The sequence below is a fragment of the Rhinoderma darwinii genome, chromosome 2 (genome assembly GCF_050947455.1).
Source record: "Rhinoderma darwinii isolate aRhiDar2 chromosome 2, aRhiDar2.hap1, whole genome shotgun sequence".
Lineage (NCBI taxonomy): Eukaryota > Metazoa > Chordata > Amphibia > Anura > Rhinodermatidae > Rhinoderma > Rhinoderma darwinii.
In genome coordinates, this window is record NC_134688.1 from 418,245,831 (window position 1) to 418,260,646 (window position 14,816).

Below are 14,816 nucleotides of genomic sequence, written 5' to 3' on the forward strand. Positions count from 1 at the left end.
ATCCAGTACATATGGCGGCACGTTCCATACACTCTGTATTGTGTACATATGATACAATGTCCTGTCACCTACCACTGGATTAAACACGATGTCACACAAATAGCGCTGTGAAAGGTCGGTTAGGTGAATTGTATACACTGTGGTAAGTTGCAGCCGCGCACATAACAATTACCAGTCACACTTATGGATTGATGTTAAAGATTTATTTAAGGTTTTTGTGGATCAAAATATATAATGGTAAATATGATGGTAATACAAGATACAGCAAAAACTACGGAATATGTCACAGTATATACTGTAGTATCAGTAAGGGGTGGAAAATCTGGATTCCACAGACACAAGAAGAGATGACATATTGTCCTGTTCTGAATCTGGTCTTCTGGGTGATATTGATGCCCTGGTGACCACATTGATGCCTCTTCTGTGACAGATGTTGTAGAAATGTTAAGTCTCGCCTTTGGAATTCTTGTAAGATGGCGGATTCTGCCCTTGGTTGTTATTGGTGTTGATGTTCTGTTGATATCTGCTGACTTGTTCTGGGGGGAGAAGCACACAACCCTATTAAATATTGATCATTCAGGCTGCTTGATAAATATAGAGAGGGGACACATCCAGAGGAACTTACCTTTCTATCAGCATTGATGGTGGCTCCTCCGGTGACAGGGAGCGCTATTCTCGCCAGATGTACTGCGGAATTGATGTTTATGCTGCAAGACAAATATTTGCTATTAATGTTCTATAATGTGTGTTTCTTAGCAGACACAAAATCTAGAAGACTTTTTAAGGTGATTTGAGGTAAATAAATTTCTTAATTGATCCTGGGGGTCACACTACAAACCTTGAAGATGGTTGATGCAAGCAGTGGGTCTGACCTAGAGCTGCGCTCTTCAGCATGTTACGGGAACTTTCTAATGTTCCGATGTTTTATGCCCCGGAGATTGTGACTGTTCCTTAGGAGTCCTGCCGGATGCCAAGTAATGTCTTCCATCGATAACAATGTTCCTTGTATCCATCATTTTTGCTTAGAAGCTAATGCATCATAAAATCCAGTTGTTCCATCCATTCAGATGACCGGTTCCTTTAGGAAACTCATTGTACTATACTACATACATGCTTACAGTTGGGGAAGTTGTTCCCCAAAGCCCACAACCTTCATTCAGAAATGAAAAAGTGTCTGAATACAAGGAGTTGGAATTTTAAGATTGAAAATACTTATTTACACTTTAGTTAAATTAGTTGATAAAATAAATTACAGATACAGAGGAAAACCTAAGAGATGGAAGAAAATTTTCACCGCAAACATAATAGACAACTACAAAGCTCTTACCTGTAAGGACATGAACAGATGCAGCTACTTTTTTTGTCCTTTCCTCCTAATGCCCGTTACATAGATTTTACGATCAAAGCGTCCACCAGCCAAGGGGATGCTGGAATGAGAAATATATTTATGTAAGACATATGATAATTTTAGCAGGTAACCACACTTTGCTTAGTTTCACATCCTATAATCCTCCAGCACTGTCACCAAGGTGTACAGCCACCTGCCCCAAAGTGTGAGCTCTGGCTATAAGGACCATGTAGTAATGACGGCTACTGAAAGTATCATACCAACAACATGGAGGAAAACATGACTTACTCATCTGAACCAGGCCTGATCTTTACTTCAAAGATGCCAAAAACAGGTCGGTGGTCTGAGGTCTTCAAAACAGGGCAAGAGTCGTATCTCAGGACTCGCACATCTCCCTCACTTTGGCTTTTAAACAACACCCTGTCCTGTAGAGGTCATGAAAATAACAAATATCATTAGTGAAATCATATTATAATATATTATTAAACTGCAAAACATCACAGACCTAAATGTTGGGCCTACTTTATTTATATCGCAGAATATTGAGACTTTATTGCATTTTAGGTTTGACTTGGTCACACAGATTTAATTAAATAAGTATCCTTGACCCATGCTGGGCAACGACATATTACACTGGGAAACTGTGATGACAAACTCACTACATAAAAGTAAAATGAACTGAAAGCTTTGTTCATAAGAAATTACTCTTCCAACTATTATAATAACAATTCATTACATTGGGGGAGGGGATTCATTATATAATGGGTGCTCTGGCCCATGGATTCTATTGTCTCTCAAGCTCTGTAGACCTGGAAATAAGATCTCTTACCGTATATGATGGAATTCTCTGCTTTGCTGATGTATCATAGGTGTCTGTGCCAATGTCAAACTTATATGTAGGAAGGAAATCAATGGTGTGCTCCATGAACCCTAGAAATATGGATCCTTAAGTTGAAAGAAAAAAAAGTTGTCAGTATTAAAAAAAAAAAGGAGCAATCGATAATTTTAGCACTATATAAGAATTTGGGGAACATATCAACCATCATGTCAGTGATTTGTATTAATCTGTGGAAGTGGTTGTGGTATTAAAGGGGTTTTCCAACTTCTGACAACTGATGACATACTCACCAGATAGGTCATCAGTACATGATCTGTGGTGGTCCGACACCCGGACCCTGCACTAATCAGCTGGTCCGGTGCCTTTGAGCACCGGACGTACATGCCGGATGCAGTTGGCGCCGGCCACGGAATTGCAGCCGAGCTGCAGTACTGCAACTCTGCTCCTATTCAAGTGAATAGGAGGCAGACCTACAGTTATGCATTATGGCAGCTATGCTATGTACGGAGCCAACTGCTTCCAGCTCCGTACATAGCATTGTGTGCCATAACATCCGGTGCCCGCAGGCCACTGGAGCAGCTTAACGGTGCAGCGTCCAGGTGTCGGACCTGCACCGATGATATACTGATGATGACCTATCCGGTGGATAGGTCATCAGTTGTCAGAAGGTGGAGAACCACTTTAATGAAGGTTGAGGAGTGATAGACATGTATCTACTAGTAAATATACCATTGTTCTTGGCTTCATTCAGATGGTCGTGTTTGAGGAGACTGGACATATCTTTTCCTTCGATTTTCTGCAGAAGAGATTCCACATTTTTTCTGTCCTCTTTAAGTTGAAAATTGAGGTCTCCAAACCAAAACACCCGATCAAAGCGGCTGGTGACGTCCACTGTAGAATAAAAAAAAAAATTATAGCACATGACTGCTTTAGACTCAACGGAGACAAATAGAGAGATAAAAGGATCCATAGGTTCAACCACATAAGTAATACTCACAGGCATTGGAGTTGATTCTTTCCGGAATAATTTGAGGCAGACGGAGACCCTCAGTGATGGTTTTATAGTCCTGGATCCTCTTGTTGACTGCCCCAACTGCCAACAAAAAAATACATATTAGCAGTGGCGGATGATCATATGGGCGGCCCGAACCGCATATTATTTTCAAAAAAACACATTGCAGTGCGCCACCGCTGCTAATGGAGAGGAGGGGTGGGTGTGAGGGATTATACGGCCGCACCGTCCGCCCTGCTACCTCTCTGAGGGGGAGGCGGCGCAACTGAAACCAGCCGCCGCCACCCCCTCCTGCACTAATTGTACCTGCGTGTATCTGTATTACTGGCCACTCACAACATAGAATGAGATTGATAGATTAGAAAAAGTTTGATCAAACAGGAACGAGCCTTTTATTTTTACCAAAACATTATTAGTACAGATCTCTTCGTATCATCCCATATATTTCAGTTAATTATCAAATAGCAGCAATTTTATACAAAGGAAAACTGTACATGGTCATATATTAATATTGGAAATACTTACATCTCAGATGTGAATTAATAAAAAGGAAAGATGTTCCAAAGACGGTGAAGGCAACACCCAAGGCTCCTTTAGTTTTCACATAGTGGAATAGCCTGGTTGTTACATGGGTGTGCTCTACCTCTGTATAAGAAATGAAACACAAAAAGACGGGTCAGTGGTTAAGAGTACTACATGCAACAATGAAATAGAAATTATTTCCAATTAAACTATGGAAATATTACTAGAACATAATTTCATACTTTGTAACTGTGGTGTGAACTTTTAGATCTCCAATACTCAGAAGTCAAGAATCTGAGAGCCAAGCTCTTAGGCATCTAATTCTAATAACTAAATAAGATGTTCCAGCTAATGACTACATTCAAGACTTCTTATGTAGACGTAGGAATGTGAATCTTACCTGAGCAGAACCAGATTAGTTCCCGTCGAACAAAGATGGTGAGATACAGGACTCCGAGGCCGGAGGAGTGGTATAATACATAGTGTGGTCCAAGGGTCTCCTGTAATTTTATCTCCCATTCCCGTCTACAAGAAGACACAATTTCAGATTTACATATTAATAAATGACACAAGATTAAGGTACTCAACTCATCTGTATCAACACTCCATATAATAACCTCTGGGGATAAATTTTGAAAATTAAGGAGTGATAATACAATAAGTAGAGCATTGAGAGAGAATTTGTATCAGCCGCCCTGCTGTCCATCTGCAGTCATAGGCTGGTGTAAGACAACCTGAGAAGACTTACCTGTTTGGACATCCTTCCTGAACGCCAATAACATAAATGTCTTTCGTATCATCTGATGGTAACAGCAGATCCTCCAGATTTTGCGGGTAATCCTGTTCAAAATATACAAACATTAATATTGTATACAAAGAGTGCCAACTAAACTGACATAGGGTAGAATATAACCTGTCTATGTGATATTCAACTACAAACTAAAGAGACATGGTTACTGGCCCATTTCATCCAACTTGTGCTCGGGCACACTGAAGGGTCACAATAAATATTGTACATTACTTCTCACCTTTCCCTCCATATTCCAGGTGGCAACATATAGTTTCAACCGTCTATCTGGGAAATAGCGATCCAGTTCTTTAGCGCCGATCACAGCGCTGCTGCCTAAGTTTCTGTGAAGATATGGGGAGAATTAAAGATCTAGTGACTGTTATACCACAGCTCTGGATATCTGAGCAATGTATGAGAATTATTAGTTACATACCTTTTACGGATATTTTTGGAGCGCAGGCGGGTCAGCAGGCTGAATGCGCTCTTCTTGGTGTTCTTTGACGTAATGTCACAATATTTGCTGTGACTAACATCGCTGGATTTTTCATCTGCCATATCTTTGATGACAGAAAACTTCTGGAGCGAGATGTTAGGCTCCTCCATAGTTGGTATGTCTCCCATCAGATTTCCTTTATCAGGAATTTGGGAGACATGATATTTCTTAGATTTTTTCCAAAAGGGCATGGTTGTTTAATGCCCGGGTGCAAAACTGCACCAATGTCCTTGGTAGAAAACCAGGAGACAGTCAAGATAGAATTTGACTAATCGCCACTAGTTCTCCGAAAATAGGACGAATTGCTAACCGTATAAGCAACACAGTAAGTAACACAGTGTCAATCCAACAGCAAGACCTAGAAAGACCAGAAAACGATAAGGGGGTCATTACTTGTGATGAAACTAGCTGGAAAAATTTGTTATTAAATGGGGTATTCCTATAACAGAATATTGTCAATCATAAGTGTCAGAAGATCACATGACTTGGGGTCTTGGACCTGGGACCTCCTGTTGATAACATTGTATTAGGTTTGGAAGCTGAAACAATGTATTGGTTGTTAAATTGACCATATGGCATTTTAAAGGGTTGAATTTTTTTTTATATTAATTGATAGCCAGAATTTAGAACCTAAGTAATTGGAGTTAGTAATAAATACTTTTTATCTTTATCTTTTTTATTGTTATTATTATTATTATTATTATTATTATTATTATTATTATTATTATGATTATATACATAATTATTAATTTCAATTGTTAATAAGGACACGTTTCCAGTGGATTACCACTATCCTTCTACAATTTAGTCTGACGAATGCTATTAGGCTGTTTATTCCTGGACTTACTAATATTTTATTACTAAAAAAAAATAAAAAAAAAAACAATACTCCTTATAATCATTTATTTATGTACATGATTCAAATATCAAATAATTAAAATCTTGTAATAAAACCAATACTACCATAGACGCAGTAAGAAACACGGCTATCTAGACTCATCTCAAGACATCACAATAGCAGCACCTGATGTAGGTTGGTTGCATAGCCATACCAGCTAATATTCAGGATTGACCTGATATATAAATAGTATAGTCTACAGACAGAAAGCCTAAAATTCATAAATATGAATTCCCTTATAAACATTTATTATGAGAATTACTGGTGTTATAAACTGCAGGGTGTGATAATAAGTTCCCAGAGATTCACATTCTTTGCTTTGTGGTTGCTTTATGAATCTACCAGCAGAATGCAGACACCAATTTCTGTCTGCAATCTGCATTCTGTCTATGGAGCAGATGTGACAGGCCACAATATTGCTATTTAAGCAATTTCCTAGTGTATAATTATGCCAAATAAAAAACAAAAATAAAACGACAAACACTAGAATTACATGTAAGAATCCAATATTCATAAAGAGACTGATAGATGAGACTGTTCTAGAGACATAGCAATGATAAAGTACTTACCGGTCACATCCACCTGATAAATGACAGCCCTCTGGCCAGCACTATACTTTATACCTAAGCTCGGTGACATCACAATAGATATACACTCGGTACACTACAGTATATGGCCAAAAGTATGTGGACACCAATGGTTGAGACACTGATGTTGGGCAAAAAGGTCTGGCTCGCAATTGCCTTTCCAATTCACTCCAAAGGTTTTGTTGGGATTGAGGTCCGGGTTCTGTGCAGATACGCAAGTTCCTCCACATCGAACTTGTCAAACCATGTCTTTAGGACCCTCTTTGTGCACAGGGGCACAGTCATACTAGGACAGGAAAGGGTCATACCCAAACTATTACCACAAAGTTGGAAGCATACAATTGTTTAAATAGTCTTATTAACCCCTACTGGAAAAATGGGGATTTAATCCAGCCCCTTATAAACAATCCAGACCATTATACAAACTTCACTCCATTTTATTATAGGCACTATACAGTCCAGTAGGTAGCATTCTCCGGGCAGGCACAAAACGCAAATGTGTCCATTAGATTGCCAGATAGTGAACCGTGATTTATTACTCAACAGAACATGTTTCCCCTGCTCCAAAATTCAATGGCGATGTGTTTTACACCCATCCAGCTGATTCTTGGCTCAATAATTAGGAGAGGTGTCCAAATACTATTGCCCATATAGTGTAGGTGGATTACCTAACTACACTTGTTATAACTTACAGATCTTAATATGGCATTTTCAATGGCTTTTACATGTTTTTTTATATTACTTGATCAAAATTCTGAATGTTATTACATTGTGTTAATGTGTTCATTTATGGAATTATTTTTAGGGAATTTACACTAATATAAGGACTTACTACATAACAGTCCCCTAATATGACCATACTGTAATTTCTCCTTTACAATCGAGAGACAAAATAAGTTCTCAGGGCTGCAGGGAACCAAAATTATGTGCTGTTACCCTGCAAATCTATTATCGGCTGAATGTAGGCTGCCATTTCTTACAGCCTGTGTTCTTTCTATGATATTTAAGCAATTCAATTGTATAATGAAACAAAAAAAGATATTACAACCACTACTAAACCATATCTTGAAGACATGGATTCAATGTTCCTAATATAATGGATCGATCAGAGTCAGGTACAGATAGAGAAATGATAGAGAACTTACCGGTCACATCCAACTGAGTGACAGCTCTGTGACCAGCATCATTGCATATACCCAAGCTCTATGACATCACAATAGATGCTTTTATGACCTCACCCATAATTTGCATATTTCAAGTATAGATTTACCATCATTAATAGTGGTGACATCACAATAGATATACCCGGTGTGAGCTGCTTTTATGACAACACACATAATTTGCATATTTCAATATGGATTCACCATTATTTTTAATGGTTGATTGTTATTTATATTTTTAATGCAGTTTCTATATTCATAATGTTTCCGTGGACAGACTCTTACCCAGTACTGCCAAGAAAGGAGATCAGGGATAGAATTAAAACCCATAATAAATTGTAAAAGTCAGAGATTTGGTTCAGTCTTGGTGCATGGAACTTGTAATGTTCATCTCTCCCAGTTGGTTTAGTGTGTGTCTAGTTATTACAATCTGTACGGATCTGCAGCTGCTGAACATCTGATAGATAATAATTTCTGTCTGTGTGACATTGAGGAAACAATTAATATTATATTAAAATACATAATCTTTGTAATAAATATGACTAAAAACCTGAAGACCCTCATAAGGTGCTGGGGCTCTGCACCAGTAAGAACATCCTACATGCTGCATCTCCTGTGCTCAGCTCTCGAGGGAATAAAGAGGTGGTAAGAATCGATCTATTCATCCTGAGAGGAGACGGTCAGACCTGATGTGAACGTATTCAGCATAAATAGCTCAGAGATAACTGCACATAATCTCTGCCAGTTGCTCTCCTGTTCTAAAAAGTAGATTTGTGGCACCAGAAGGCGAATAACTTCGGGAACCAACTAAGTTGGGATAGTATATAGATCATAGGCCTCCCAGAGGGGGTAGAAGACCAACACCCAGATGTATTCATGAAAAATGGCTGCATGATCATTTTATGGATACCACATTCTCTGCAGCATTTGAAGTCAAGAGGACCAAAGAATTCCTGCCTGGTCCTTTAATCCGGGTCACTCCTAAAACCATTGCTGGCCCATTAGGTAAACTGCAAAGACAGGGAGCGACATCAAGAAATGCTTAAGTGATTTACAAATGTCTCATGTCCTCATCATCCAATGGTTGCCAGTGAACATCATATAACTACAGTATGTATGAAACCCATTAATACCTGAGAAATCCACAGCATGTAAAAAGGTTCAATGAGTTTGTTTTATTAGTCATTAAATAAGTGAATAATTTGTCATAATAATGTTTATCGGGCATACATGTTTCTATATTTCTCAGGTTAGCGGTGTTATATGTGATCCCAGAAATGCAGCAATTATCTTTTTAAGCCAAGCTTCGTTTTTCTGATAGAGAGTTCATTCCCTGCTTCCCTATACACAGCTTTATTGAAATAATACAATTCTGGGTGCCTGCAGGTACAACTAGGGGCAGCTTTCTGTATATGGATTTACTGCATGTTGCATTGCACTAAGTGGAAGTTATATAAATTTATATACAACAAACCGTACACAGTGACAGCTGCAGAAAGCAGGAATTTTATTATTCAAAGGGGTTATCTGGGTTTTTAAAACTAATGGCCAATACTTAGGATAGGCTGTCAATATTAGAGCGGTGTGGGTTCGACTCTTGTCACCCTCGCCGATCAGCTATTTGAAGGGTCTGCAACCCTTGAATGAGAGCTGCAGCCTCTTCATTGTTTTCATGGTTTACCTTCTTGTTCGTACTTGCACGTGCTGTTACATTTCTAGCGGCTGTGCACAGTGTTGCACCCCTGTCCCATTAAAATTAAGGGGTCTTGTTAGGAATTGGATTATAAAAGCGGTAAGGTTTGGAATCTTAATTTAGAGTCCTGTTTAAGTTCTGAATTTATATAGGGGTCTGGTCTAGGGTATGAATTAATTTTGGTGTTTGGTCTGGGGTCTGAGTTTATTCTTGTTACTTAAAATGCTGGGAATGGCTGCAGAAGCAATCAGCCAAAAATAGTCTGGGCAGCAGACTCTGCATTTATTATGGAAAGTCGTCATAACAATCTTGGCTGGAAAGGGAAGAAAAGAAAAGAGAACGTCTACAATCAGCGAAGACGTCAGCTGTGAGTCACTGGATTTAATGAGGACATGTCAATCCTCCAAACATGTCTATTTTAGCAAATGTTTGCATGCTTTTACCCATCCAAGCGATTGTGAGATTCTTCTCTCGTGACACATTGGACTTTGTTACTGGTAAAACTTGGTAGATACATTCAGTATTTATTTGTGAAAAACACCCAAATTTTGCGAAAAATTTGCATTTTTACAAATTTCTATGTATCTGTTTGTAATACATATGGTTATACCACACAGAATAGTTACTAATTAACATTTCCCATATCTCTATTTTAGACTGGCATAGTTTTTTGAACATCCTTTTATTTTTCTAGGATGTTACAAGGCTTAGAACTTTAGCAGACATTTCTCACACAAATTTCAAAAGGCTATTTTTACAGGGACCAGTTCAGTTCTGAAGTTGCTTTGAGGGGTCCATACAATACAAACCCCCATAAAGCACCCCATTTTAAAAACAGTACCCCTCAAAGTATTCAAAACAGCATTTAGAGAGTTTCTTAACTCTACAGACGTTTCACAAGAATTAGAGCAACGTAGGTGTGAAATTTACAAATTTCAGGTTTTTTTGCAGAAATTAATTTTTAATCCTTTTTTCTCTGTAACACAGAAGGTTTTACGAGATAAACACAACTTAATATTTCTTGCGCAGATTCTGCAGTTTTTAGTGTGCTAATTTACTGAAGCACAGTCCTGAGAAGCAATGTAGTGCCTAGAGGATCTTGGGGCCTTCTTTTTATTAGATTATATTTTAGGCACCATGTCAGGTTTGAAGAGGTGCGATGCCAAAACAAAGGAAACACCCCAAAAAAGTCCCCATTTTGGAACCTAAACCCAACAAGGAATTCATCTCGGCATATAGTGAGCATTTTGACCCCACAGATTTTATTAGAATTTGGATGTGAAAATAAAAAATGCATATTATTTTCCAATAAGATGTTGTTTAGCTAAAAAGAAAATCAATTTCCACAAGGAATAAAGAAGAAAAAGCCACCAACATTTGTAAAGCAACTTCTCCAGAGTATGGAAATACCCCATATGTCGTCCTAAACTGCAGTTTGGGCACATGGCAGGGCTCAGAAGGGAAGGAGCGCCATTTGGCTTTTGGAGTGCAGATTTTGCTGGATTGTTTTCTTGATACCATGTTGCTTTTCCAAAGCCCCTGTGGGGCCAAAACTTTGGAAACTTCCCAAAAAAGACTCCATTTTGGAAGCTATATCCCTTGAGGAATTTATCTAGGGAAGTAGTGAGCATTTTGACCCCAGAGAATTTTCATAGATTTTATTAGAATTGGGCAGTGAAAATAAACATTTAAATTTTTTCCAACAAGACTTAGATTTAGCGCAACATTTTTATTTTCTTAACAAAAAATGGAGAAAAAACACCACAACATTTGTAAATCAAGTTCTCCCGAATATGGCAATACCTCATATGTAGTAATAAACTTCTGTTTGGGCACATGGTAGGGCTCAGAAGTGAAGGAGCGCCATTTGGCTTTTGGAGTGCAGATATTGCTGGATTGGTTTCTGGGCGCTATGTCGCATTTGCAAAGCCTCTGTGGTACCAAAACAGTGGAAACCCACCAAAAGTGACCTCATTTTGGAAATAACACCCTTAAAGTTATTCACCTAGTGATGTAGTCAGCATGTTAGCCCCGCAGGTGTTTTCCAGAAATTAGTGTACACTCAATGTTGCAGAGTGAAAATTAAAATTTTTCAATAGATATGCCAATATGTGGTACCCAGCTTTTGCCACCATGAAAAGACAGCTCTCTAACCATTATACTGTGATTCCAAGATTTAGGCCTTATTTACACGAGCGTGTGCATTTTGCGCGCGCAAAAAACGCAGCATATTGCGCGCGTTGCAAATGCGTTTGTCATGCGTTTTTAACAGGCGCGCGACCTGCGTTTAAAACGCGCGTAAAAAACGCAGGGAGGAGTAAATGAGAGGCCAGCCTACAAAAAGGCAGGCTGGCCAAACCACTGCTTGCTGGGTGAACAGGTTGTCAGCCTTATTTCATCCTCTGCCAAAACCAGTGTTTGTTTAAAATGTTGACAAGTGTCTTGGCTTGCAAGCAACATTTATGGCTTCTCCGTCGCTGGCACGTGTGCTGCTCGCGTGGATAAGTTTGCGACGATTTGGCGAATGGCGACCCATGCTGCAGCACCTGCCGCGTAGAAGAAGTAGGATTTGGGTTCATCTACTTGTGGCCCAATGTACCTCCAAAGGGCACTTTCATACACTATATGAGGACTTACGTCGTCACCCTGAGAAATTTTGTGCGTTTTGCCGGATGTCTGTGTCCACCTTTGATATGCTGCGGTGTTGCTATCAGTGTGTGAAGAGTGGAAGAAGAGGGTTGCATTGACAATCCAACACAACGGGCAGCACTTTGAACACATTTTATAAGTGGTCAGAAACTTGTAAATAACTCATGAAAGAATAAAGTAACGTTAAAACCAAGCACACCATTGTTTTTCTTGTGAAATTCTCGATAAGCTGGATGTGTCACATGACCCTCTTCCCATTGAAAAAACTAAAGTTAATTAAAAAATGGCGGACTTCAAAATGTCCGCCTTGGTCAACACCCAGCTTGAAATGTTTCCCCCCTCCCATATACTAATGTGCCACAAACAGGAAGTTAATATCACCAACCATTCCCATTTTATTTAGGTGTATCTATATAAATGGCCCACCCTGTATAACTACAAGAAGTTTTTTTCGATCGTGTTGTTGGTCTTGGCAGACAGTAATTATTGTTTCACGATTGTAGACATTGGCTAGTATGGAAGCTCTGCTGATGCCCGCATATTTCGTTCGTCCAGAATGGGTAAACGACTTGTGAATAATCAACTGGCGGTACCCGAACCTACCATCCTCCCTGGCTCCAGCGCACCACCAATCCCATATGTCATAGTTGCAGATGAGTGTTTTGCCCTGACAAGGCAAGTAATGCGGCCATTTGCAAGAAGGGGCTTGGATGAGCGTCGACGCATGTTCAATTACCGCTTATGCCGAGCTCGAAGATGTGTGGAATGCGCCTTTGGCATTATGTCTAACAGGTGGCGGGTGTTTCTGTCTACAATGCAAATGTCACCGCAGAATGTGACACGTGTCATCCAAGCGTGTGTAGTTCTGCATAACTTCTGCCGCATTCATGATGCAACTTTTGATGGCGAATATATACTAACAAATGCACCCACCAGCAACACTGTGCCGGCAATTCCACTAGGGAGATCTCTCACATCTGGACTCCGAGTGCGCAAAAGTTTTGCAGCATATTTTAAGAGCCCATCAGGAGCCGCACCATGGGTGCGCGATGGCATTTAAAGGGTGGCATAGTTCTTAGTTTATTGTATCCACAGGTCCGAAGTGGCCAGTGTTTGTTGTTTTATGTTAGGGGCTTGTAGTATTAGGGACTCGCAATACATGAGGACCCTTGACGTGGGTTGCGAGCTTACATCTGTTGTGGTTTGTACTTGCCATTTGACAGTCCTGAAAATGATTGGATGAGAATCAATTTTGTTCATCAAAATTAAGTTCTCCTCCAATCCCGACTGTCCTTTGTGTGGCTATTGGGAAATCACAGCACGCCAACATTGACATCTGTTTAGAACAATGGCAAACCCCTACAGATGAACTAATACCTCATTGAACGCGTGCCCTTCTTTTGGGGCCAGGTCAACAGTGTGTGAGTGTACAGTAATATACAGTTAGGTAATCATTTTGAAGAGGAAGGTCCAAAAAAATGTCCACACGCAATTGCAACTTTTAAACACCTTCGTTTTTATGTTGAATGCACACCCAAAACGTGGTGCAAAATAACAAAACACAAATAAGTAAAGGATGGCACCAACATGGTGCAAAACACATATGACCAAACAATGCAGGCCTACAAACTGAAACCTTAGTCGGATCATCCCACAGCCACTTTCACAAGTTGTGGTATTGATGGTCCGGGGAACTATACGCGGGCATTTCAGCACCACTATGCTGGCCATGGAGCTGCTGAGGATGTTCGTCTACAGCATAGTGGTGCTGATGATGTGCCTGGTAGCTGGGTCCAGGGAAAGTCGGAGCATAGGTTTCAGGACCTCTGCTGTATTGAGCAAAATGGCGCTCACGGGCAGGAAGAGGACCAGGGGAAAACCGCGCAGGCACTGATCTATATTGGTGTTGTCGTGCGCTGGGGGTGGCTGGTTGGGATGGGCCTGGGTAATTAGAGGTTGTAGAAGCCTCCGTTAATCCTCGCCAATGCTCAATTGTCGAGAAACACTGGCGAGGATTGTTGGGGGGTGTGGCGCTGTAAGGGAAATTATAGCGGACTATAGGCGTGGCAGCCTATCGTCTGGAACCTTCCGCAACAGTGGCACGAGTCCACGAGCAAAAAAGTTGTGCCCGTCTTCGTCGGCCGCACGACGCAGGTATTCAAGGACCATTGTATCAACTTGCGCCCAAGCGGATGGCAGCTGACTGCGTCGGCATCTGGCTGGTGCTCGAGGGGGTGGATTTTCTTCCGGAGGGAGTTCTGCTGGGTCCGACTCTACTGGGGCAGGGTCCTGGGGTGTAGGCTCCGGGGTTAGGGGCAGCAGTCGACTGCTGGGAGGATGAGGCTGGGACGCTGCATGGTCACTCTCCTCCTCAGAGTCGTTAAGATTGTCGGTTGTTCTGGAATAGAAAAGCAGAATCAGAAAACAATAGTCAACAATGTACAAAAATGCTTTATGGCCGACATGACATGTGCAAAGCAACATTTACGCAGGCAATAGGACATTTACTTACGATCTCATCTCCATGATATCCTTCAGGAACATCAGCTGCTTGGTATATATGTACCTCCCTTTCTTTGATGCCCCATCACCACTTCGGCCTCTGTCGCCGAACTCGCGCCGAAATTGGTCCCTGCAGCTCCTCCACCGGGTTTTAATATCCTGGACTGTAGGATGAACACCAAAAACATGGTCACTCATTATGTTAACGCACAAACAACTCGACCGTCAAATACATGACGGTCCCTACACAGCAAAGTACATTCCACACAGTGATGCTGCAGCAACACCAAACTAAAGTTGGGCATTTTGCAAAAGTAAAACACA

General features: G+C 40.5%; 1 protein-coding gene across 2 annotated transcripts; it reads right to left on the reverse strand.

Annotated features, from left to right (window-relative positions):
- Positions 1-225: 225 nt before the first annotated feature.
- Positions 226-5,356, reverse strand: LOC142741463 (phosphatidylinositol polyphosphate 5-phosphatase type IV-like). 2 transcript variants are annotated; one of them, XR_012881153.1, is made up of 12 exons: positions 4,944-5,356; positions 4,749-4,851; positions 4,469-4,560; positions 4,121-4,245; positions 3,724-3,843; positions 3,184-3,279; positions 2,916-3,077; positions 2,178-2,293; positions 1,637-1,773; positions 1,328-1,427; positions 626-707; positions 226-536 (listed from the first exon to the last, which is right to left on the reverse strand). XR_012881153.1 is itself a non-coding variant. In XM_075850834.1 (11 exons), exons 1-10 carry the CDS (start codon positions 5,192-5,194, stop codon positions 1,352-1,354), a joined length of 1,278 nt encoding a protein of 425 aa, XP_075706949.1. In that variant the 5' UTR covers positions 5,195-5,356; the 3' UTR covers positions 740-960; positions 1,328-1,351. The 2 variants fall into 2 exon arrangements, 1 of the variants encoding a protein (XP_075706949.1); XM_075850834.1 differs by lacking the exons at positions 226-536; positions 626-707 and adding an exon at positions 740-960.
- Between the last annotated feature and the right edge of the window lie 9,460 nt (positions 5,357-14,816).